The following is a 27170-nucleotide window of genomic DNA, read 5'->3' as shown; positions in this document are numbered from 1 at the left end:
ACCACACCGTTCCTTGATCCACACTGCTTCTATCCCAAGTGCTCGACAACTCCAACTCCATCGAGCCCTTGTCTAGCTCCATTGTAGATGTGGGCAGGGCCATGCACAAGTCTGCTACCATGCCTTAAACAATGTAATAGTCTTGACTCCCCAAGAAAAGGGATGCCAAGTGAATGTCGAAGAAAGGTGCAAAGAGAGTTGAAGCAAGTAGTTGAGTTGGAGAAGTCTTCGTGTTGGAGAAGTGCACACACATGGGCACGCCTTCCACCCATTTCCCATGCACGTCACCTGTATATTTCACTACAAGCATCACAATTTTTTCATTTCTTGCATCTCACAACACACAAACACATCCACATGCAAGTAACCTTGTCAATGCCAACTTGGCCCATGGTGTAACCCATTGCATGGAGCACCCTTGACCTTGCAAGTACATCCAAAGAGCTTCAATGTATATAACATGTGCTTCAACTCCATTTCAATGCCAACAAAATCTCACTTTGGCCAATGTATTCCCCATAAAGAAGCCTCACCTCGCATACGACTGTGCAATCGAGACATACTCTCATTGGGAAAAACCTCGCTTTGGCCAATGTATTCACCATGAAGAAGCCTCACCTCTCAGTGTCAGGGTGAGATCGGGACTGTGAGATAGAGACATACTCTCATGTCGTGCCATGCCAATCCGGACTGCCATCTACCCTCTATGCAAATCATTACATGGTGGTTCTGGTGCTCATCCTACCAATCATAGGGTGCAGACCTCTTCTCCCAACTACCTCACGTTGAAGAGTCCACACAACTTCCACAACCAATGTAGGCTTGGCATGAAGAACCTCCACATCACATATCACTTTTTCCATGCCACCTCGACACGTTACCTGCCACACGGCTTAACCGAAATCTTTCCACCACTTTGTAATGCATTCGATTGTGGATTGGTCCCAAAATTTACTACTTAACCTTGGTCACCAATTTTATAGCGTACCCTAGACTATCCACACCTTTTCACCCTGGCGTCAGCTTCATCGCCAACTTCGTTGATGCGAGGATGTGGTCACCATTAGGAAGGGGGGTATGTCAAGTGGTTGACATACCCCCTTCCTAACATGAGAACAACCATGTTAACCACTCTATGGTTACCATAACATGGTTTCGCTTGCTCATGGTTAACATGGTTTTGCCTGCCTGACCTACCATAAGGTGGTTTTCTATGTTAATCACTTGAATGGGCAGTTATCTTTGTAAAAAGTGGCCTTACCCTGCACTTAATATCAAATAGGGAAAGTCTATGAAATTAGTGTACATAGTTGCTTAAGGCTAGTAATAGAGGTCATACCATTTTAAAGTTTGCCGGCTTAGTGTGAAAACTAGTCATTTGTATTTAAGTCATTTTTGACAGTAAGCAAGACACAATCATTCCGTTTACTTGTGAGCTCTCCCCTTCTCTCTTTATACTTACTACTAGTATGTCATTGAATCTTGCTTGTTTGATGCATACATGCTAGATAGGTTTGATTGTAGGTTTTCTCCTTCCATTAACTTCTTCTTTCCCTACCTTTTATGAGAGAGACGTAACATCATGTAGCCAAGTAGTGATGCACATGTGCGAATGATGAGTAACAAGGCTCTGATACCATGTTGAATTTCATGGTGGATCAAAGACAAGGATCAACATAGTGGATTAAGCCTAAGCATGCACATTATTGAGTGATTAGCAATAGGAACAATACTCAACAAATGATCAACATAATGACATAGAAAACATGAGTTATAGCTCCATTAGACCTTGCCTCTTATATACAAGGTTGATTACGTTAGTGATGAGGTTGGGAATCCGCCTCTAAAATCATCGCCAACTTCTCCTTGATTCTACCTCCTGAAGTGCGCTGTCAACCGGCTAGATTCTCTTCCCCATGATCTCTCACCTACTAGATTCCTTCACGAGTTGCTTCCACATACTAGGATGAATCCTTTTGATAGTTACTGCTTGGTGATTATATCTTTGACCTTTGCATACATTTCCCCTAAGGTAATGCTTCATATATTATCCCTTATCCCCATGTATTCATCAATTTATCCAATAGTGTAAGGCTAGTAATAGAGGTCAGACCATTTTTAAGTTTTGCCAGCCAAGTGTGAAAACTAGTCATTTGTATATAAGTCATTTTTGACAATACGCAAGACGTAATCATTCTCTTGCAATAGTTTACTTGTGAGCTCTCCTCTTCCTTCTTTATGCTTACTTGTATGTCATTGAATCTTGCTTGCTTGATGGATGCATGCTATATAGGTTTGATTGTAGATTATCTTCTGCCATTAGCTTCTTCTTTCCCCACTTTTTGTGAGAGAGAACCATATCTTGTTGCCTCACAGAGCTCTCCTTCACCCCATTTAGCCAAGGAGCATTTCGCTGTGACAACAGAGTGGGGACGCAATGGACAAGCTAGCTTACCCACATTGAGAAGTTGCATTTGTGGCTCTAAGACAAGACCTAATGACACATGCTTCAACAAAGCCAAGGTAAGCTCTTGACTTGAACAACACCTCATTGGTAGGATGGTGTAAGCAATTCTTTGACTGGAGCTTGTTGATATAATCTCTCTATGCCTTATTGCACATACATGCATGGCAAAAGCAAGGCAATTGGCTTGTTCTTATTTGTGTGGAATCATGCCTAATATATTCACAAACTGTGTGCAAAGATCAATAAACCATCAACAATTTACACCCCATGTTTTCAACATGTCTACATCTTTAATCTTTATTTCTCATGATATAGTTTTCTTTCAACTAATAGCCACTACTTACTCCATTACTCACATTATATCCATCGTAAAGAAACACACAACACCTATTGCCTACCTTAATATTGTGCTGTCTTTAGTAGTTCATGTGTCATGGCCCTTTCAAACATTGCACCTACACTAACATGTTTTCCCTTTCCATGGCCTAATATATCATCTGCATATTTGTTAATCCAAAATATCTACCAACAAAGGGGAATGGCCTAGATGCCTTGAATTGTGAAGCTACATTGTCTAACCATAGATTGCAATATGTTTTTTCATTTGAAATGATAAAATATTTTTATGCATCTCTTCGATCACGTTGTTGTAATTTGCCAAATATGTAAGGTGTACAAGGATGGTGCATTGATCAATATGCCAATGCATGGATTGTATTTCATTTTGATCTTTTAAAGGGATTTTTTTTTTTGGCAAATTTACAATAAACATGACCACAATTCCCATGGGAGTTACTAATACATATGTCATTCCATACTATTTTTCTAGAAAAATCGTTGTCATTAAATCCACTTCGCAAAGGAACTATATTGAGCCAAGCTCCCTATAAATACTTCAGATAGTTCAAGGAATCTTTATAAAAGTTCTTTAAGCACTCCTCGAATTGATTCACTTACCACCTGTATTTGAATTGTCTAAGCTCCTTATACAATTGCATAAATTTTCATGTGGCAACTCCTTGTGAGATAAGATCTTTCATGTTTTCTTCTTTTTCTTCTTTTTCTTCATATTTACACCGTTTTTATTATTTTAAACTTCTTTTAATAATAATTATCTAGGATATCACATCTTCTTCCCATGGGCAAATCATATATATATTTTTTTGTACACCACATTTTTTACATTCCCCCATGAGACAAAAGATGGATGTATCCACAAGTTTTGGACATAAACAAGGTTCCCATAACTATGTAACCCCAATAAAGGCATGCTAAGCTATACACCTACCCATTCCTTTAGCTTTGCATGATAATCCATGTAAACCATTTACCTGATTTACTTTGTACACCCATTAATCTACCTTCAATCACATCATTGGTCTTCTCTATTGATGTGTTTTAATGCCATGAGTATGACCTTTAAGTACATTTAGGGAGTGAAACCCCATTTTGAAGGAGTCTCTAGTCCCTAGCATGAAAGTCTTCCAAGGAATCTAAGAAGAATTTTCTAGTCAAACCACTACTCTATAGACTCATTCAAAGGATGACTCCTATTCACCTCCAACATTCTACCATGGAAATCAACTTTAGGATGGAATTAATAACTCCAACTTAGCTTCACCATTCTACCATGAGAATCAACCTTAGAGATCCTAGCACCCTTGGTAAATTACACAAATTATTGCTACAGCTAAGAAATGAAGGGTCCTAGTGTACAGTATAGTTGTTTTATTTATTTCACATTGCAATTTAGCATATATTTGAAAAAAAAAACACCCTACTTCACTAGTTCAAAATTACTAGCCCTTGGGAAAAACTAAACAATTCAATGAGGGAGACACAACCATTTAGACCACAGCACTTAGCCAGAGTTCAAGGTCCAGACAACTCCTAGCCAGGACCCTTTAAACCAAAACACTAGGCCAACACAAGGTCAAGGCCAGTCCTAACCTAGTGTAGTTCTCTAAGCATAATCACATAAGACTTAAGGCCTAGCAAACTAGATGCATTTGACGGCTACAATAGGGCCTCTCTCTTCTCACCCCTCACAGATCAGCTTGAGTGCACGTCACCAAGAAAAACCAAAGAAGTTTTGGAAGCATAATTCCACCTGGTGTCATTGTGTCAAGGGTATTCTTGAAGTGATATTATAGCCAGTCACACAGAGTAGATCTTGAAATGGTATCATGAGACTGGTTAGTCATACCGAGTAGTGTCCTGGAATGGTAGCACGAGACTACAGCTGGATCCACCATGCAGAGTCTTGGAATGGTGCCATAAGACTATACATGATCATGCAAAGAAGAGATTTGGAATGGTGCCATCAGTTTGAGTGATTGGCTTTTATTCGATTCATAGCAGTAAAAACAACACTTTGTTCAATATTGTACAACAAACAGTATGGAGACCTCTCTCCGCATTCCAAGCATATTCTCATTTGCTGCAATTAACACAGGTTTTTGTTCTCTTTTTCCAACAATATTGTGATCCTCTTATCTGATGCTGTGTAGCTCCCTTTCAAGAAACTTCTCAATGGTATTGTTCTTCTCTTCGATGTCTTTGAAGACTACCCTCCTGCCGTGGCCTTCACCAAAAAAACAGTGGATAAGAACTTATGAGTAGAGGTTTGATAACATAGTAGCCACTGTAACCAGAAACAAAGGTAACCTTGTACCTGGTAGAATCCAAGTGAAGTTCAAAGGTAGCAAAGCTCGTACGCTGTCTACTTGCAAGCCCACTGCACAGCAGTTCATGATACAGATGTAGCAAAACAAATGCAACCATCATACACAGGGTTGCACTTACATCTTCACGGCCATTCACCTACCTGACAGTTTGCTGTATTGCCGGAACATTGTCAAGCTTTCACCATCATGTGACATGGCCAAATGATCACCAGTGAACAAGGCCCCGAGTGGTTCATATATGAGACAGACGGAACCCTGGATTTTCTCAATCTTAGTATGCATTGAGCATAAAGTGGATGTTAAGTGTAAGGTTACTGGATGCAAGTGTGCGTGCATGAGAGAGATTTATTAACGTCTGAAATGGCCCATGAGACCAAGAAAGTATAAAGTGTATGCAATCTGTATAGGAGATGCATAGAGAATCTCTAAGAGCTATAACAACAATGAAATAGTAGATGAACTGGGTAGGTTGATGCAACAAGACATATGTAACTAGTCCAAGGAAGCACTAGCAGGCTGTGGCCATGTGTGCGCTTGTTAGGGAAGCAAGATCACCTGTCAAGGCAATAGGATTACAAAGGTGATTGAGAACATCTTTCGAGGGATGACATGGTGAGCCCTCCTGTGTCCATGGAACGGGTCCATAATCCCCCTCTGCAGGCTTGGCAAGTCTAGATGGAGATGCCCATGAGGGCACAACACTTGAGGATGAGTGATTGAATACAATACCTTGTGATCAGATATCCCTGTTTGTGCATGTGCGTGGAGCTCTTCACTATGGTTGAGTCATGTATGATAGTGGGTCATATGTGAATGTGGGAATTGATTTCTATCCATGGACATTGCAGGGATTTACATGTTTGTGAATTATTTAATCTGAACTAACCCTCCCAGAACTTCGAAATATTAATGTGTGTAAAAACTAATAAATTTATTATGATTTTACATGATAAGGTCAATGAGATTTAAATTAAGAGCTTTCTGCTTTTGACGCTTTTTGGCTGAATATTTAGGTATAAAAGAATGAAAACCCTTTCCAAAAGAGTGTAAGAGGATACAATGTATAGTGTATACAAGAGCACACTCACAAGCAGCAAGATCTTTCACATGGCCGGGGCGATGATGACATGATCATTGTAAAAGGATACATTGTGTGGTGCAGACAAGAGAACACTTGCAAGAAGTAGAATCTTTCATAGTACAAAAACTTTAAAACTCAAATTACACAATAACAGAGATAGAGAAGATACAATAGATGGCAAAGCCCCACACCCATGTGCTCTTGTGAAGGAAGGTTTGATCACTGATCTGGAACTGCTACGATGGAGGTTGTATGCTAGTAGAAGCTAGGGAGTAAACTCATAGTGATGACTAATGAACAATGTGGAGAATGGGCTAGTTGTGTATCTATATAGCTTGTATACGCGGGGTGACCATGATATGACCGCGTAGGTACGTGGTCATAGTCGGTGCCACCATACACTGTAGACTCACCTAGACTCTGCTATGCAGTTTCCCCACCACCATCCAGGATCATCTTAGGCCCCATTTGGGCCCTGCAATGTGATGTCCATGAGTAAAGTCTACCTACTCCATGTGTGAGAGGACTGGATGGCGATGGGAACGATAAGGTGATGGGCTGTCCAACATCCCCGTTCCCTTCGTATTCATTGTCCTCGCCATCAATCTCAGCAACACACACTCATGACAAGTGGAGCTCAAGCTGGGAACACCGAATTTCGTAGCTCGCTGAAGCTCCCGCCTCCACCCTGCACTGCGCGTCCTTCGCCTTCCCTCCCTCGCGTCCCTTCCTTCCACCCCCCGCCTGCCATCGCCCCCTTCTTCTCGCCGTTGCGCCCCCTCCTTCCTCGCTGCTGCACCTCCCCCCTCCTCGCCATCTCGTCCCCCCCTCCTAGCCTCTTCGTCTGTTCGCTCCCCCCCCCCTCCTCTTCGCCTGTTCGCCCCCCCTCCCTTTGTCGCCTGTTCGCCCCCCACCTCTTCGCCTGTTCGCGCCCGCCTCCCTTCAGCAGCGCCCCGCCTCCCCTCCCTTTCGCGTTGTTGCCGCCCCCCCCTCAGGGCTTCTCCTTCGTTTTCTCCCCCTCCCTCCTCTTTCGTGCTGTTTTCCACCCCCAGGGGGTTTTGTTTTTCTTCATTTTCATCCGGTCTTCCGCCTCTTTGTGTGCAGCCCGTTTCTTGCAGGTTTTCCGCTTTCGCCTCGCCTTCGCCTGAGCTTCAGACTCTGATGGAGACTCCTCCCGCCTCGCCTCAGAGGGACTCATCCGCAGCCCCCTCGCCCACCCCCGAGGACATCCCCATCAGGCTTTCTCTTTCGCCGGAAGAGGAAGCGAGCCTCACCGCAGAGGTGGAACGCCTCCAGGCTCATTCCACCATCTGCCGTATAGTCGGCACTCGCCCCAGCAGCAGAGGGGAGATCAGGGATCTTCTTCAAGCTCGCCTTCTTGCAGATGTGGGCAAGATCCTGGATGTACAGCTCCTGGGCCGAGGCCATTATCAGATCGAGTTCGAGGCCGCCCAGAGCGTTGCCAAGGTCCTTGCCATGAGTCCTCTGGACATCAGGGGTGCTCGGGCTTTCTTCAGACCTTGGCAGCATGGATTTGACCCAGCAGCGGCGGAGCAGGGAGAGCGCCTCTTCCATATTACAGTTTGTTTCCCTGGTCTCCGCCGGGAGTATCTTCCGCTCCTCTCCAGGCTCGGAGCATTGGTGGGCTCAGTAGTAGAGACGGGCCCCTCAGCAGCTTCAGTGGTGGCCAGAGCAGCTGGGCTACCTTCGGTCAGAGTGTTGGTGTTTGACATCTCCTCCCTTCCTAAGGTCATTCAGCTACCTAGGATAGGGGGGGGGGGGGGGTGGATAGATCAGAGAGGGGAGTTCTCGGGGCTCCTGAACCAGTGCTTCATTTGCAGGCAGGTCGGTCATCTGGCCAAGGCCTGCCCTCGCAGGAGACCTCGACCCTCACCACAGCAGCAGGCTACTGATGGCCCGCCCACAGATTCGGCTCGGCAGGCTGCCTCAGGGACACCTGCTCAGGCCACAGAGACCTCGGAGTGTCAACCTGGATAGGGGCGCCGCCGAGGGAGACAGCCACAGCAGCACGCCCAGAGACCGCTGCAGCAGCAGCCACAGTCTCAGCCTCACTGGGTTCCCGTGAGGAACAGCTTTGCTCCCCTTCAGGAGGAGACCCTGCAGCGACCGAGGACCAGGAGATGCCAGCTCCCCCTCCTTCACCCCCCCCACCCCCGTCCCCTCCCACCGCCTCGCTTCCACCATCGCCTCCTCCCGCCCCCGCTCCGGTTTTTCGGAGCGGCTCCCTCTCCACCTCCCTCGCCTCCCCCTCCTCCCCCTCCGCCCGCCTCACCTTCCCGGGAGACCCTGGCAGTTCCCTGGCGCTCACCTGCAGTCCGGAGAGCGCTGAGCACTGACCTCGCTCGAGCATCACAGAGGAGACCTATGCCGATTAGGGCCTCATGGATTTCATCTATCCGCAGTCGGCTGAGTCGCCTTGGCATTAGACAGCGCTCGGAGGCCTTTGATTATACCTTCACACGGCTTTTTGGAGCAGAGGGCCCCCATGAGCCAGCACCCATTCGAGTTCATGTAGTGATACCTCCGGCCCGCGGGGAGGAGGCACTAGACTCAGCGGTGGCCTTCTCGTTCCCTCTATGTGGACCTTGTGATCGGGAGTGGACTCTAGAGCTCGCTCTCAGCACTTTGAAGACTCAAGCAGTTGAGTTTTCTCACCACATGAGCGATCTGGAGGTGACAGATGTGATAGGCCGACTTTGGGAGTTGGCTCATTTTTTCTTGGATCCCGGGAGTGTAGATACCTCAGGGATTCGGCATTTGGTCGTGCGCATAGTGGCAGACTTGGCACGCGACCCTGGATATGTGAGTATACACGAGGTTTCTCTGTCAGAGCAGGAGGCAGTTGCCATGGGTCACAGCCACTGGCGCCTGATCTGGGATTCTTGCACTACACCGGGTGGGCAGATTCGCAGCCGTTCGGATGGGGACTACTCTCCATCCAAGCCGCTTGCGAAGGCCCGCCATACGGCTGAGATAGCATCCACCTCAGCAGGGCATCCATGAGGGCCTTGGCGGAGCACACTTTATACGCTATCGAGGTTGCTTGAGGCAGGAGCTTTAGAGATGCCTGGTTGGTGGCAGCATTGACATTTTGATGATGCAGGAGCACCACTTGGGTGAGAGCAGGATCCGGAGATATGGTTCGGTGATGCCTGGTAGATGGGACACTTTTTGGTTTGCAGGGTTTGGTCCTTTGGGTGGACAGGGAGGAGTATGCATGGTTATCGCAGATGTATGGCGGCAGGCCATTGTGGATCGAGGGATCATTGTGCCTGGTAGAGCACAGTATGTCATTCTGAGGATGCATGATGAGCTATTGGGTGTGCTCAACATCTATGCGCCCAATCATGCTAGTGCCAGAGCAGAGTTCTGGACTCAGGTTACAGATGCATTGCCAGAGGCCGCACATTGGTGTGTTGGGGGAGACTTCAACATGCTCGAGGACCCGGCAGATAGGGTGGGAGGCAGTCATGTTACAGTGCACGGCATGGAGCTTGCAGCTTGGGACCGGTTTTGCATGTCACTGAGGATCACTGATGCATGGCAGCATGGGGCTTTCTCCCGGTCTCAGGACAGTCTTAGTTTCTCTCGGTCGGATCGCCGACAGGGAGGGACTAATCTATCACGGATTGATCGCTTTTATGTGGGCGATTGGTTAGGGGAGCGAGGGGGCTCCGTCGGCATTCTCGCTGGCACCTCATTTTCAGATCATGCGCCAGTTATATTGACATTGGAGGAGGGGACACGGGAGCCCAGCTTGCAGTTGAGGATCCCAGAGAGGGTACTTGCAGATCCCACTCTCGCTGAGGACATTGCGAGGATCTGGCATGATAGTCAGTGCTCTGACCAGGATGCAGCGGGCCAGTGTGCCCAGGGACTCATTGATCTTAGCTCTTTTCTACACGCTGCAGCTTTGACACGACTGGGAGAGATTCGCGAGCGGGAGCAACGGCTGAGACGCAGCCTTGCTTCGCTACAGCGCCTTCAGGAGCAGCAGCCTGCATGTGAGTGGGTGACGTCCCAGCTGAGCCAGGCACGCCAGGAGGTTAGAGAGGTAGAGGAACAGAGACATGAGTTTTACTACCGTTGTCAGGCCTCTCAGTGGATGCAGCTTGGTGATAGAGTGACTGGGGAGTTTTTTGAGATCACTGGACCCCGTCATGCGCGAGCAGGAGTCCGCCAGCTTGGTAGACCGGATGGATCGGTAGCTACTGAGCTCGGGGAGATCAGAGCCATTGCCACTGCATTTTATAGTGACCTGCTTTCAGCGGAGCCAGCCACTGAGGATCGAGATGTTTGCAGACAGACTGTGTGGGCCCATGTGCAGAGGAGGGTCACAGACCATATGCGTACAGTTCTAGGTGCGCCTCTGTCAGAGATTGAGCTTGCCGAGGCCTTGAGGGTCCTGCCGCGACATAGTTGCCCAGGGGACGACGGACTGACGCCGGCCTTTTTTATGCGCTATTGGGACCTTTTGGGGCCAGGCCTCCGCAGGGGCTTTCAGCATGTTTTGGACACTGGGGTGATGCCGCAGAGCTTTTCAGAGGGCTTGATCTATCATATCCCCAAGGGGGAGGGAGTATCAGATGACATTCGGCATTGGAGGCCTATTACGATCCTCAATACTGTCTACAAGGTCTTAGCAAAGGCCTTGAGTTTGAGGATCCAGCCCTTCCTGGGGGAGTTGATTCATGCTACTCAGACAGGATTTGTCAAGGAGCGCAGTATCCTTGACAACATCTTTACTTTCTGGGAGGCGACGGCCCGAGCTAGATTTCTTGGCGAGGACTTGGTCGTGATGCTTCTCGATTTTGAGAAGGCATACGATAGAGTTGATTGGGGATTCTTAGAGGGCACTATGCTTCGCCTGGGCTTTGAGCCAGGATGGATCAGAGGGGTGGCAGCTCTGTATTCCACAGCTCGTAGCCAGGTGCTGATTGCAGGAGGACGGGGGCCGAGTTTTGAGCTGACCAGATCAGTCCGTCAGGGGTGTCCTCTCGCCCCTTTCCTTTTTCTCTTCTTTGCGGAGGCTATGAGTATGTATTTGACGGCAGAGGAGGTTGGTTTGAGAGGACTTCAGCTCCCAGTCCGGGGGGAGGATTTGCTTGATGCGGAGTTTGCAGACGACACGGGCTTATTTTTGCATGGCCAAGAGGCCAATCTTATTCGGGCTGAGCAGTCGCTCCAGGTTTTTAGTGCAGCTTCGGGAGCATTGATCAATTGGCGCAAGACAGTGGCCTTTTGGATCAGTAGTGCTCCCACTCCGGCATGGAGCCCGGACCCCGGTTTTAGATGGATTCCTCCAGGCACAGCAGTGCGGTATTTGGGATGCCACATTGGCCTCGATTTGTCACCTGAGCAGCAGATTGCCCCGCTTCTTCTGAGCATTCGGAAGAAGCTATTGTATTGGAGTACAGCTTGACTATCCTTGGCTGGGAGAGTGGTGGTGGCAAATCAGGTGCTGTTAGCGACCATGTGGTACATTACGTCTTGCTGGATTTTCTCGAGCTCTTGCATCAGCCAGGTACAGAGGCTGATCAGGAACTTTCTGTGGTCTGGGCGGGACGGTCAGCCAACTCGGGCAAAGGTTGCATGGGCAGTTATTACACTTCTGCTGGCTCAGGGCGGTTTGGGCATTATAGATCCAGTCGATCAGAGTAGAGCCTTATTGGGGAAGCTTATTGTTCGGGGGTTGCTTCCAGGCGCTGAGCCTTGGAAAGAGCTCCTCTTGCAGCGACTGCAGGCTCGGGCGCCCCCTGCAGGGGGTACTTGGGCACCAGAGATTCGTTGGATCTTCATAGAGATGAGGAGGACAGGCCTCAGTAGAGGATGGGAGGACAGATTTGCTTTGAGTATCCTGAGAGCTTGGGAGCTGCTGAGACCGGGGCTCTCTCAGCGGCCTCCTTCTTGTGTTGAGGAGCGGGCCAGGCAGCCGCTCATCTGGAGCCCAGCGGTTCGTACGGAGCAGGGTCATAAGCTGGGTTCTCGGCCTCGTCTAGCCTGGGGACCTTTAGCGGCAGGCCCAGCTCGTAGTTTTGGAGACTGGCAGGCTTTCTGCAGTCTACCAGAGGAGATCCAGGTGGAGAGGCTGAGTCACTTCAGAGGGGGGTTGATTATGAGGGATGATATTCAGGAGGCACTCACAGAGGAGTGGTTCACACCTCTCGAGCCAGTGGCCCCACGGTGGATGGGAGCCTTTACACAGTTGGAGATCCTGATTGCTGTCAGAGCTAGCACTGAGGATGGCAGATGCCTCTACTATGAGATTCAGGATGAGGGCAGACTCTAGAGAGTGGAGGTGGAGTCGCCTTTGGTTGCAGAGTGCACCTTTCAGAGGATTCGGGTAGTGGCTGTCGCTTCTCGGAAGTGGCATATTGACCCCGACCCTGCTGATGTGCTCCCGGATTGGCGCATATGGGCATATGCAGCGCGCCCCTTGGCCCGGCTACAGTGGGACCCCGGGGAGTACGAGTGGCATGATCCTTATGCATCCCTTGAGGCCACAGAGATCACCTTTTTCCAGTATACTGTTCGGCTGGGACGGCATTTTTTGACGGCGAGGAGGACGGTTTCTCCAGCGGCAGCGGGGCATTGGCGATTGCAGGGACTCTCACAGGAGTTCCTGGAGGATTTCTGGGCTCGGCTCTGGGCTAGTCGGCAGGCCCGCAGGATCTTGGCTTTTCAGTGGGGGCTGGTCGCCCACAGGGGCTCAGCAGTTGGCACTTGGCTTGTTTACAGCGGTCTTCCGGCGGCCTGTGTCCGATGCGGCCACCCCATGGAGACACAGAGACATTGCCTTTGAGGCTGCCCTCAGGCACAGCAGATTTGGCTGCGGATGCTGCGTATTCTGGCCCCCCTCTCTCCAGAGGGTATGTTTACGTGGGGTGCCGCTGCTTGGTCGACTTCGTCAGGGCCTGCTATGGGCTATGAGATGGAGCAGGGCAGTCAGGCCATCAGATTTATTAGGGCCCAGCCTCGCTTGGTTCCGGCACCGGATTTCTCGTCCGCCAGTTGGACACAGGAGAGGGATTTACGATGGGAGCTCCTCAGCAGCCTCACCATCTGGTTCACCTGGAGGGCCCGGTGCTTTACGGCCTTTGAGGGGAGATTGGAGCCACCAGCAGAGACTGTTCGGGGGATTTGGCAGGAGTTGATCCACACCCTGCGAGGACAGTACGACCGCATCCGGGGAGACACTTGGCGCTGTGGCCCGTTCTACACCTTACACACGGGATCCCCCCGCCGTTGGCACTACAGGCCACCTGTTTGGCTCTTCCCCCCCCCTATTGTATGATTTAGCCGCTCAGTTCTTTATACTGATGCTTGTATTTTGCAGCACCTAGGGAGAGTCTCCCGGGCTGCCATGATGTATTCGCTACTCTTCTCTCTCTTAGGAGCAGGAGAGATCTTTTGTAGCCCTACGGGCGTTTTTATATAAATAATGAAAGGATCTTTTCTCGGAAAAAAAAAAATCTCAGCAACACACCCCACCCTCTGTGGTCATAATCACTATCACCTTACTCCATCCTAATGAATCTGATGGCCTGACTATCCTGCTCCATCTCATAGCCCATAGCAGGCCCTGACAAAGTCGACCAAGCAGCGGCACCCCACGTAAACATACCCTTTGGAGAGAGGGGGGCCAGAATATGCAGCATCCGCAGCCAAATCTGTTGCGCTTGAGGGCAATCCCAAAGGCAATGTCTCTGTGTCTCCATAGGGTGGCTGCATCGGACGCAGGCCGCCGGAAGACCGCTATAAACAAGCCAAGTGCCAACTGCTGAGCCCCTGTGGGCGACTAGCCACTGGAAAGTTGAGATCCTGCGGGCCTGTCGACTAGCCCAGAGCCGAGCCCAAAAATCCTCCAGGAACTCCTGTGAGAGTCCCTGTAGCCGCCAATGCCCCGTTGCAGCTGGAGAGACCATCCTCCTTGCCGTCAAAATATGCCGCCCCAGCCGAACAGTATACTGGAAAAAGGTGATCTCTGTGGCCTCAAGGGATGCATAAGGATCATGCCACTCGTACTCCCTAGGGTCCCACTGTAGCCGGGCCAAGGGGCGCGCTGCATATGCCCATATGCGCCAATCCGGGAGCACATCAGCAGGGTCGGGGTCAATATGCCACTTCCAAGAAGCGGCGGCCACTACCCGTATCCTCTGAAAGGTGCACTCTGCAACCAAAGGCGACTCCACCTCCACTCTCTGAAGTCTGCCCTCATCCTGAATCTCATAGTAGAGGCATCTGCCATCCTCAGTGCAAGCTCTGACAACAATCAGGATCTCCAACTGTGTAAACGCTCCCATCCACTGTGGGGCCACTAGCTCGAAAGGCGTGAACCACTCCTCTGTGAGTGCCTCCTGAATATCATCCCTCATAATCAACCCCCCTCTGAAGTGACTCAGCCTCTCCACGTGGAGCTCCTCTAGGAGACTGCAGAAGGCTTGCCAGTCTCCAAAACTACGTGCTGGGCCTGCCGCTAAAGGACCCCAAGCTAGACGAGGCCGGGAACCTAGCATATGACCCTGCTCTGTGCAAACCGCTGGGCTCCAGATGAGCGGCTGTCTGGCCCGCTCCTCAACACAAGAAGGAGGTCGTTGAGAGAGCCCCGGTCTCAGCAGCTCCCAAGCTCTCAGGATGCTCAAAGCAAATCTGTCCTCCCATCCTCTACTGAGGCCTGTCCTCCTCATCTCTATGAAGATCGAGCGAATCTCTGGTGCCCAAGTGCCCCCTGCTGGGGGAGCCCGAGCCTGCAGCCGTTGCAAGAGAAGCTCTTTCCAAGGCTCAGCGCCTGGAAGCAGCCCCCGAACAATAAGCTTCCCCAATAAGGCTCTACTCTGATCGACTGGATCTATAATGCCCAAGCCTCCCTGAGCCAACGGAAGTGTAATAACTGCCCATGCAACCTTTGCCCGGGCTGGCTGACCGTCCCGCCCAGACCAAAGAAAGTTCCTGATCAGCCTCTGTACCTGGCTGATGCAAGAGCTCGAGAAGATCTAGCAAGACGTAATGTACCACATGGTCGCTAACAACACCTGATTTGCCACCACCACCCTCCCAGCCAAGGATAGTCGAGCTGTACTCCAATACAAAAGCTTCTTCCGAATGCTCAAAAGAAGCGGGGCAATCTGCTGCTCAGGTGACAAATCTAGTTCAATCTGGCATCCCAAATACCGCACTGCTGTGCCAGGAGGAATCCATCTAAAACCGGGGTCCGGGCTCCATGCCGGAGTGGGAGCACTACTGATCCAAAAGGCCACTGTCTTGCGCCAATTGATCAATGCTCCCGAAGCTGCACTAAAAACTTGGAGCGACTACTCTGCCTGAAGAAGATTGGCCTCTTGGCCATGCAAAAATAAGCCCGTGTCGTCTGCAAACTCAGCATCGAGCAGGTCCTCCCCCCGGACTGGGAGCTGGAGTCCTCTCAAACCAACCTCCTCTGCCATCAAATACATGCTCATAGCCTCCGCAAAGAAGAGAAAAAGAAAAGGGCGAGGGGACACCCCTGACGGACTGATCTGGTCAGCTCAAAACTCGGCCCCCGTCCTCCTGCAATCAACACCTGGCTATGAGCTGTGGAATACAGAGCCGCCACCCCTCTGATCCATCCTGGCTCAAAGCCCAGGCGAAGCATAGTGCCCTCTAAGAAACCCCAATCAACTCTATCGTATGCCTTCTCAAAATCGAGAAGCATCACGACCAAGTCCTCACCAAGAAATCTAGCTCGGGCTGTCGCCTCCCAGAAAGTAAACATGTTGTCAAGGATACTGCGCTCCTTGACGAATCCTGTCTGGGTAGCATGAATCAACTCTCCCAGGAAGGGCTGGATCCTCAAACTCAAGGCCTTTGCTAAGACCTTGTAGACAGTATTGAGGATCGTAATAGGCCTCCAATGCCGAATATCATCTGATACTCCCTCCCCCTTGGGGATAAGAAAGATCAAGCCCTCTGAAAAGCTCTGTGGCATCACCCCAGTGTCCAAAACATACTGAAAGCCCCTGCGGAGGCCTGGCCCCAAAAGGTCCCAATAGCGCATAAAAAAGGCCGGCGTCAGTCCGTCCTCCCTTGGGCAACTATGTCGCGGCAGGACCCTCAAGGCCTCGGCAAGCTCAATCTTTGAAAGAGGCGCACCAAGAACTGTACGCATACGATCTGTTACCCTCCTCTGCACATGGGCCCACACAGTCTGTCTGCAAGCATCTCGATCCTCAGTGGCAGGCTCCGCTGAAAGCAGGTCTCTATAGAATGCAGTGGCAATGTCTCTGATCTCCCCGGGCTCAGTAACTACCGATCTATCCGGTCTACCAAGCTGACGGACTCCTGCTCGAGCATGGCGGGGTCCAGTGATCTCCCCAGTCACTCTATCACCAAGCTGCGTCCACTGAGAGGCCTGACGACGATAGTAAAACTCATGTCTCTGCTCCTCTGCCTCTCTAACCTCCTGGCGTGCCTGGCTCAGCTGCTGCGACGCCACCCACTCACATGCAGGCTGCTGCTCCTAAAGGCGCTGTAGCGAAGCAAGGCTGCGTCTCAGCCAATGCTCCTGCTCGCGAATCTCTCCAAGCCGTGTCAAAGCTGCAGCGTGCAGAAAAGAGCTAAGCTCGATGAGTCCCTGGGCACACTGGCCTGCTGCATCCTGGTCAGAGCACTGACTATCATGCCAGATCCTCTCAATGTCCTCAGCGAGACTGGGATCTGTAAGTACCCTCTCTGGGATCCTCAACTGCAAGCTGGGCTCCCGTGTCCTCTCCTCCAATGTCAAGATAACTGGCGCATGATCTGAAAATGAGGTGCCCGCGAGAATACCGACGGAGCTCCCTTGCTCCCCTAACCAGTCGCCCACATAAAAGCGATCAATCTGTGATAGATTAGTCCCTCCCTGCCGGCGATCCGACCGAGAGAAACTAAGACTGTCCTGAGAGCGGGAGAAGGCCCCATGCTGCCATGTATCAGAGATCCTCAGTGACATGCAAAACCTCTCCCAAGCTGCAAGCTCCGTGCTGTGCACTGTAACATGACTGCCTCCCACCCTATCGGCCGGGTCCTCAAGCATGTTGAAGTCTCCCCCGACACACCAATGTGTGGCCTCTGGCAATGCATCCGTAACCTGGGTCCAGAACTCTACTCTGGCACTAGCATGATTGGGTGCATAGACGTTGAGCACGCCCAATAGCTCATCATGCATCCTCATAATGACATACTGTGCTCTACTAGGCACAATGATCCCTCGATCCACAATGGCTTGCCGCCATACATCTGCAATGACCATGCATACTCCTCCCTGTCCACCCAAAGGACCAAACCCTGCAGACCAAAAGGTGTCCCATCTACCAGGCATCACCGAACCATATCTCCGGATCCTGCTCTCACCCAAGTGGTGCTCCTGCATCATCAAAATATCAATGCTGCCACCAACCAGGCATCTCTGAAGCTCCTGCCTCAAGCAACCACGATAGCGTATAAAATGTGCTCCACCAAGGCCCTGTACATTCCATGAGATGATCCTCATGGATGACCTGCTGAGGTGGATGTTGTCTCAGCCGTACGGCGGGCCTTCGCAAGCGGCTTGGATGGAGAGTAGTCCCCATCCGAGCGGCTGCGAATCTGCCCACCCGGTGTACTGCAAGAATCACGGATCAGGCGCCAGTGGCGCCAGTGGCTGTGGCCCATGGCGACTGCCTCCCGCTCTGACAGAGCAACCTCGTGTATACATACATATCCCGGGTCGCGTGCTAAGTCTGCCACTATGCGAACGACCAAATGACGAATCCCTGAGGCATCCACACTCTCGGGATCCAAGAAATAATGAGTTAACTCCCATAGTCGGCCTATCACATCTGTCACCTCCAGATCGCTCACATGATGAGAAAACTCAACTGCTTGAGTCTTCAAAGTGCTAAGAGCGAGCTCTAGAGTCCACTCCCGGTCGCAAGGGCCACATAGAGGGAACGAGAAGGCCACCGCTGAATCAAGTGCCTCCTCCCCGCGGGCCGGAGGTATCACTACATGAACTCGGATGGGTGCTAGCTCATGGGGGCCCTCTGCTCCAAAAAGCCGTGTGAAGGCATAATCAAAAGCCTCCGAGCGTTGTCTAATGCCGAGGCGACTCAGCCGATTGCAGATAGATGATATCCGTGAAGCCCGAATCGGCATGGTAGGCCTCCTCTGTGGTGCTCGAGCGAGGTCAATGCTCAGTGCCCTCCGGACTGCAGGAGAATGCCAGGGGACTGCCAGGGCCTCCCGGGAAGGTGAGGCGGGCGGGGGGGAAGGAGGGGGGGGCGAGGGGGGTGGAGAGGGAGCCGCTGCCGAAACCGGAGCGGGGACGGGAGGAGGCGAAGGTGGAAGCGAGGCGGTGGGAGGGGACGGGGGTGGGGGGGGTGAAGGAGGGGGTGCTGGCATCTCCTGGTTCTCAGTCGTCTACGCAGGGGTCTCCTCCTGGAGGGGAGCAAAGCTGTTCCTCACGGGAACCTAGTGAGGCTGAGACTGTGGCTGCTGCTGCAGCGGTCTCTGGGCGTGCTGCTGTGGCTGTCTCCCTCGGCGGCGCCCACACTCCGAGGTCTCTGTGGCCTGAGCAGGTGTCTCGGAGGTAGCCTGCCGAGCCGCATCTGTGGGCGGGCCATCAGGGGCCTGCTGCTGTGGTGAGGGTCGGGGTCTCCTGCGAGGGCAGGCCTTGGCCAGATGACCGACCTGTCTGCAAATGAAGCACTGGTTTGGGAGCCCCAAGAACTCCACTCTCTGATCAATCCATCCCCCCCTATCCTAGGTAGCTGAATGACCTTAGGAAGGGAGGAGATGTCAGACACCAAAACTCTGACCGATGGTAGCCCAGCTGCTCTGGCCACCACTGAAGCTGCTGTGGGGCCAGTCTCTAGTACCGAGCCCACCAATGCTCCTAGCCTAGAGAGGAGCGGAAGATACTCCCGGCGGAGTCCAAGGAAGCAAAATGTAACATGAAAAAGGCGCTCTCCCTGCTCAGCCGTTGCTGGGTCAAAGCCATGCTGCCAAGGTTTGAAGAAAGCCCGAGCACCCCTGATGTCAAGGGGACTCATGGCAAGGACCTTGGCCACGCTCTGGGCGGTCTCGAACTCGATTTGGTAATGTCCACGGCCCAGTAGCTGTACGTCCAGGATCTTGCCCACATCTGCAAGAAGGCGGGCCTGGAGAAGATCCCGCTAATGAAAATAACACTTTTATAATAAAAAAATTTCTATAATGCATCTTTCCATGCATAGAAATTAAATCTAATTAAAATAACACTTTTATAATAATAAAATTTTGTATTATGCATCTTTCCATGCATGAAAATTAAATCTAATAAAAATAACTCTTTTATAATAAAAAAAATTCCTATTATGCATCTTTCCATGCATAGAAATTAAATCTAATGAAAATAACACTTTTATAATAAAACGTTTCCATTATGCATCTTTCCATGCATAGAAATTAATTTCAATAATTAATATCAATGATATCCATGCATATTCATAAGTGAATATGTACATGGAGTAGATAAAAATATTTCTTTTAGAATGCACAAACGATGCTGGGGCGAGTGCCGATGCTGGGGCGAGTGTCGACTATACGGCAGATGGTGGAATGAGCCTGAAGGCGTTCCACCTCTGCGGTGAGGCTCGCTTCCTCTTCTGGCGAAAGAGAAAGCCTGATGGGGGTGTCCTCAGGGGCGGGCGAGGGGGCTGCTGATGAGTCCCTTTGAGGCGGGGCGGGAGGAGCCTCCATCAGAGTCTGAAGCTATGGCGAAGGCGAGGTGAAAGCGGAAATCCTGCAAGAACCGAGCTGCACACCGAGAGGTGAAAGACGAAGGCCGTAGAAAAAGGAAAAAAAAACCCCCTGGGGGCGGAAGTCAGCAAGAAAAGGGAGGGGGGGGGGGGTGAAGCGGCGAAGGAGAAGTCCTGGGGGGGGGGGCGGCGGGGGGGGGGGGGGGTGCTGCGCGCAAGAGGGGTGGGGTGGAGATAGAGCTGGCGGAGGGGGGGGTCGGGGCGCTGTAGAGGGGAGGTGGGCGCGAAAGAAGGGGGGCCGCGAAGGCGAGGAGGGGCGGCGGGCAGTGCAGCGAGGGAGGGGGGCGCAGTAGCGAAGGCAGGCGGGGGGGGGGGGGGGGGGGCAGTAGGAGGGGCGGCGGGCAGCGCAGCGAGGGAGGGGGGCGCAGAAGCGAAGGCAGGCGGGGGGGGGGGGGGGGGGGGGGGCAAGGGGAGGCGCGAGGCACGAGGGGACGAGCAGGCAGGTAGGCGGGGGGCGCAGGTGTGCAGGTAGCGCGAGCAGGGAGGGGGGGGGGCGGGAGCTTCAGCGAGCAAGGTCAGTGCACATGAGAACTTTGGAATTATTTGGTAAAGTAGTTGGACTTTAAATCAACTTTTCTAAGTCTAAACTGCTTCCGTTGACTTCTTGTGACTGGCATGCACTGTTATGGTGAGGAAAAATTATTTACCAGACCACCTCATTAGACATTTGGGATATCCATTGGCATGGTATATGTCTACGCAGGATGCCATTCATTGGGTATTGAACAAATTAAAGGCCAAGCTAGCATATTGGAAGCTTTAATTTTACATGGCCTTTACATATGCATCTCATAATTGTTCAATTGATCATTATGGCCTATGTGCAATTTTACTTGCCGTTGCTGATTTGGCGTAAAACTGATATTGATACTTTTATGTCTGATACCTTGGAATTGTTGTGGAAAACCAAGCATCATATGAGAGCGCTGCGTTTTCTGAGACGATCTTTGGTCTGCACACCTAAAATGCATGGTGGACTAAATATACTTGATTTGTATTATCATCTCTTGGAAAGAAAGGCCACCATGATTTTCACTTTTTTTCAACTTCGGCAACCATGGGTCATAATGCTTGTAGACATGTGTGCTTCTATCAAGACTAGAGCTTATGGAAATTGGGAATTTGAAGGAAAAATCCTGGGATGCCCTTTTGCATCTTCCCTTCTCCGTGATTGGAAATTAGTCTTGTCTTCTATTTGGTAGCATGGTAGCGATGCACTGGCTAGAAATTCTCTTTGATTGGAAAGCACTCATTGGTCTTCGGTGTTTCCTCAACCACTTGCAGTAATAGGAACCACGAAAGGCATGCTTTATGGCTTCCATTGGAGTTAACACCGTGGCCGATGTCATAACAGATGAAGGATTTGTGTTGACTTTCCCACAAGCCTGTCCGTAACATAACTTGGGTCTGCTAGTGTTTCTAGTGCTCGCCTTGAGCTCCTCTCTGAGGTAGTGTCAATTATGGATGCATAGGAAGCAAGAGACCTTGAACTTCCTTTTTCAGCTTTAGAGCTCGGTGGTGCTATTAAATCTTTAGGCCGATGGAAATCTCCAAGTTGGGACGGTTTGACTGCTGCATTCTTTCTCCAATTTTGGGAAATACTTGAGCATACCCTGTTGCTTATGATCAATCAATCATGGTTGCAAGGAATTATGCCATCCTCTTGGCAAGAGGGGCTTGTCAAACTCGTGTCCAAAAAATAGCTATGTCAAAATTAATCTGATTGGTGACCCATTACTTTGATGCCAACAATCTATAAAATGATCACCAAAATAACAGACTCAAAAAGATTTTGAATAGAGGCCTCGATCCTACACAATATGGCTTTGTTCCTAGCTAAGAGATCACTGATAATATCTGTAATGCCTATGTGGGGATAGAATATGCAAAATATATAGAGCAGGATCTGTTATTGCTACAAGTTAATGTAGCAAAGGCATTAGACACTGTTCAATGGGATTACATTGCTGCAATCATGACGAAGCTTGGGTTTGGGCAAAAATTGTCTAATGTTATTTACTGGCTTTATGAAGACAGTATGGCACACTGTATACTGGGGAAAGGATTCTCCTCTCAATGGGTATTGGGGAAATCTGTTAGACAAGGTTGCCTCTTAAGTGTTTTATTGTATGCAATCCCCACTTATCCTTTGTTGCTCTATATATGTGCCAGTAATCCAATTTGGCTTGCAGTCTCTACATGACCCAGTCAGTAGTAGTTCGGAGAGACATATTCCAGCCTAGTGGATATCCAAGGTGTCGAACAATGTCAGTGTGCTAAATAATCTGTCCTGGCCATAAAATGCTATGCCAATCCATCTCCTTCAGTGATAGTAATTTTTGATTTTCTGAAATTTATAAACAAGCCTGCTGCCTCTCCAAAGAGCTCAAGAGCTTGCATAAGTACTTTAAGATCATATGGTGTATTCTTAGGGAAGAAAATAGAGTCATCAACATAAGCTTGAGCAACCAAAGCACACCCATTTGGTAATTGCAACCCATGTAACTGCCCAGTATTAGTGAGTTTATCCATCTACTTAGCGTCTTCATGTGCGACTCAGAATTGTGTGATGGGGAGAAACCTGAATTAGGGTTTAGAGTTCATTCATGGGAGACATACACAGAGAAGCAAGGGAGAGAGAGAGAGAGAGTTGTGGGGATAAGTCAACTCATGAAAAGCATGAGTGTGTGACTCCCCTATCACACATGTATATTGCACTAGTACACATAGTGCACTTAGTACATTAAAAGTACTAAGTGTACTATGTACTATAACTTATGGGCTTGTACACACTATAAGGGTGGGCATAACGCCTTTACCCCAACAACCTCCCACTTAACGGCAAAGTGCCCTTAAGTAAAGGAAAAGAAAAAATCAGCATGTACATGATAATATACAAGGCCATATCAAGGCTGAAACTGGCCTCATCCAATGCCCATCAAGTGTCTGCAATGAGCAAACCGCTCCGGAGGCAAACTCTTCGTCAACAGATCAGCCGGGTTGTCATCCGTATGAATCTTAACAAGCTGAATTTGCTTGTTCTCTATCACCTCTCTGATGAAGTGATACTTCACATCCACATGCTTCGTCTTTGCATGAAAAACAGGGTTCTTTGCCAACTGAATGGCACTCTGACTGTCACAATGCAACAATGGAATATCCCCTGTATAACCCAAATCAACCACTAACCGAGATAGCCATAATGCCTCCTTGCAAGCCTCTGTGGCTGCAATATACTCGGCCTCTGTAGTAGATAAGGCAATGCACTTTTGCATCCTGGATATCCATGACACAGCACCTCCTGTGAATGTAAATACATAACCGGTAGTAGACTTCCGGTTATCTGGATGACCGGCATAATCCGAATCCGTGTAACCATGCACTAATGCATCCTGTTTGCCAAAGCAAATGCACAAATCCTGTGTGCCCTTCAGGTATCTCATGACACCTTTCACTGCTTCCCAATGCTTCTTGCCAGGGTTGGCCATGTATCTAGAAACCACTCCCACTGCAAATGAAATGTCCGGTCTAGTAGCAACCATGGCATACATGAGACTGCCACAAGCTGAAGCATACGGAATCTTGGCCATATCAGCCCTGTCTCTATCTGACTGTGGGCTGTCCATAGCACTGAGTTTCACATATGGAGGCAAAGGAGTACTAGCTTTCTTCCCCCCGTCCATATTGAACCTCTGCAAGACTTTGCCAATGTATTCCTTCTGAGACAAATACAACACATGCTGATTTCTGTCCCGAAGTATCCGCATACCCAAGATGTGATTTGCATCACCCAAATCCTTCATATCAAAGGTTTCATGCAGCCTCTTCTTCAAAGCATCCATCTCTTTACGAGATTTCCCGGCAATCAACATATCATCAACATACAAAATGAGAATCAAGAGACTGCCATCCAAAGCTTTCTTGGTGTACAAGCAGTGATCTATGTCACTTCTCCTGAATTTCTGAGTTTTCATGAATGTATCAAATTTATGATACCATTCTCTTGGTGCCTGTTTGAGCCCATAAAGACTCTTTTTCAGCTTGCATACAAGCTTCTCTTTTCCACTTACTGCATAACCCTCTGGCTGCTGCATATATATCTCCTCATGGAGATCACCGTGAAGAAAAGCAGTCTTCACATCCATCTGAATCAAGTCCAGATCATCATGTGCAACCAAAGCTAACACAGCTCTAAGTGTGGTCATTTTGACCACTGGAGAGAAGATCTCATCAAAGTCCACACCATATTCCTGCTTGAAGCCCTTAGCCACTAACCTGGCTTTGTATCTTGGCTTTGCATCTGGTGCAACTTTGAGCCTGTATACCCACTTGCATGGCAAAACCTTCTTGCCTGCAGGCAAAGGCACCAACTTCCATGTTCCATTTTTGTGCAGAGAATCCATCTCTGACTTCATGGCACGTTCCCATAGAGCTTTGTCTGCCCTCTGTAAAGCCTCCTTATAACATGAGGGCTCCCCACAGTCAGTGAGCATCAAGTAGTCAACCCCTGGAACAAACCTGTCAGGGACTCTGGAGGGTCTAGTGGACCTCCGTACCCAATGACCATCATTTGCAGGTTGCTGTCCAGCCTGCATATCACCCATTGGTGGCTCCTGTTCCATGCCATAAGGCTGAAATATAATGCCCGGTATCTCCTCTAACTGTGGTATATCCATAGGGATATCTTCTGCCATCTCTGGCTGTCCATTTGGACCATTTTCAGCACCATTTAAGGGCTGGTTTTCCTGCTGTAATGGCTGATTTACAGCCCTTTGTTGTTGTCCATGATGTCCATCATCATCAAAGATGACTCTGCCAGGCTCCTGTTGCCTTGCAGGCTCCTTATACATGCATGTTTCATCAAAAATGACATCATTGCTGCGTATGATCTTTCTATTTATGGGATCCCAAAGTCTATACCCCATTTCACCTCTGTCACCATATCCTAGGAATATGCATTTATGAGACTTAGGATCAAGTTTGATGCGCATTTCCCTGCGTATGTGCACGTACGCAACGCAACCAAACACTCTCAAGTGCTTGTATGACGGAGGCTTCCCTGTCCATACTTCTTCTGGCACTTTCCCACCAAGCCTCGTGTTAGGTGACCTGTTTATAAGGTGAACGGCTGTCATAACAGCTTCAGCCCAAAAACCATGAGGTAATGCAGCATGTGACAACATAGAACGGACCTTCTCCTGTATGGTCCTGTTCATCCTCTCTGCTGTCCCGTTTTGTGGAGGATCATAAGGAGTAGAGAGCTCCCTCTTGATGCCTTTAGCATCACAAAAGTCCTGAAACTGTTTGGACGTATACTCTCCACCATTGTCGGAACGCCAAGCCTTCAGTGTTTTGCCAGTTTGATTCTCAACAAGAGCAACAAACTTCTCAAACACTGAGAATGTATCACTCTTCAAACGAAGAGGATAAACCCACACCTTGCGTGTGGCATCATCTATAAAAGACACAAAATATTTTGCCCCTCCCAAAGAAAGCTGAGGCATCTCACATACATCTGTATGCACAAGCTCTAACTGAGCATCTTTCTGTCCAAGAGCTTTCTTGTGGGGGCACTGTAGTTGCCTACCATATATACAATGCTCACAAAACTGAAAACTTGAAAACTTTAGAGAAGGCAAGTAACCCAAACGAGACAATTGCTCCATTCCCTTGACACTCATGTGTCCCAACCGGCTATGCCACATAGAGATTTCCGGCAGCTCGGTTGCATTTACATTAGCATGGTGACAAACACCTGCATGCATAAAATAAAGAGTGTCCACCTTAGAGCCTCTGGCAACAACCAGTGAGCCCTTACTAATTTTCCACTTTCCACGACCAAATGTGGTAACATAATCAGCATCATCAAGCTGTCCAGTAGAAAGCAGATTCTTCTTGATCTCAGGCACATGCCTGACATCATGGAGCATAAGCTGTGAGCCATCTGAAAATACAAGCCTCACATCACCTCTGCCAAGTATCTTGCATGCATGGTTATCACCCAAATAAACCACTCCTTCATTGCCAGCAGTGTACCTGACAAACAAGTCTCTGCAACCTGTGACATGAAAGGAGGCACCTGAATCAATGATCCATGAATGCATACCATGACCACCTGTAAGAAGTGAATGGGCATCAAGTGAAGAAGTAAATAGGACCTCATCCTCACTGCCACCTGCACGTGACACATTGATTTCTTCAATCTTGACTCCACTTTTGCCCTTTGGCTTTACATCTTTGGCTTCATCCTTGTCTTTGTCTTTGCCTTTTCCCTTTTCTTTTGGATCATTCATGAAAACTTGAAAAGCTCCTTGATTTAAGATCAATTTCTGATCATACATGGTACATTGACGCACATGAAGGCATCCAGAGTGTTCACGATGCTTTCCCCTGGCCACATATACATCAAATACATGAAAGCCCCTTGATTTACAGGCACATTGAGTGCTTGTAAGGCATCAACACATTATCCACAGCATCAAATGCGATTGCCTGCATGCAAATCAACTCAATCGGCACAAAAGCCCCTTGATTTGCACTGCAATTTGCTGCAATTTTGCCCAAATGTGCGATTTTTCACATCATACAGCATGTATGAGTGCTTAATTGCACAATTACATCAAAAGCCCCAAATTTCGACATCCAATTTCCTGCAAATTGATCCTGATTTGACCAATTTCCTGCAAATTTAGCCTGATTGTGACCAATGTCACCCAATTTTGCCAATTTTGCTCAAAAAATTGAGCAATTGGGCACCTGTACCTGCTCAATTGCTTGAATTGATAAGAAATTCGCAAAATTGAAGCAAAAATACCTCTGAAATTTCTGATTTTTTTTTTGATTTGATTTGCAGGCGAATTTGGTGCTGATGCTTGATGCTGATGCTGATGCTCCTGCAGCTGTGCAGGTAGGGACGGCTGGGTGACAAACTCCTGGTTTCCCCTTTTCTGCAGAGCCTCAAGAGATTCCAAAAAAAAAAGAGGTCTTCCTTCTCTGCTTCGTAGCTTCAGCGCACCATGTCAAAGAAGGCGAGCAGCTTCATGGACAGAAGCAATGGAGTCTTCCTCCTTCACACGGACACACGGCGCTTAATTAAAAAAAAAAAAAAAAAAGTGACGTGT

The 27170-nt window shown here is 49.3% G+C and overlaps 1 protein-coding gene across 1 annotated transcript in view; it reads right to left on the bottom strand.

The window, feature by feature from the left end:
* Positions 1 to 4773: 4773 nt before the first annotated feature.
* Positions 4774 to 27170, bottom strand: part of LOC147617178 (uncharacterized) — a 60695-nt gene continuing 38298 nt past the window's right edge. Inside the window, exons 9-11 of the mRNA XM_086776783.1 lie at positions 5295 to 5409; positions 5142 to 5204; positions 4774 to 5051 (exon numbers count right to left, since the gene is read on the bottom strand). Coding sequence (XP_086632909.1) covers positions 4960 to 5051; positions 5142 to 5204; positions 5295 to 5409 — 270 coding nt within the window. The 3' untranslated portion in view covers positions 4774 to 4959. The remainder of the gene's footprint in view (positions 5052 to 5141; positions 5205 to 5294; positions 5410 to 27170) is intronic.

This window comes from Cibotium barometz, chromosome 37 (assembly GCF_041138505.1).
Source record: "Cibotium barometz isolate CiBa-2024 chromosome 37, ASM4113850v1, whole genome shotgun sequence".
Lineage (NCBI taxonomy): Eukaryota > Viridiplantae > Streptophyta > Polypodiopsida > Cyatheales > Cibotiaceae > Cibotium > Cibotium barometz.
Note: the sequence above shows the minus strand (reverse complement) of the source record. Positions and strands in the feature narration are given on the sequence as shown.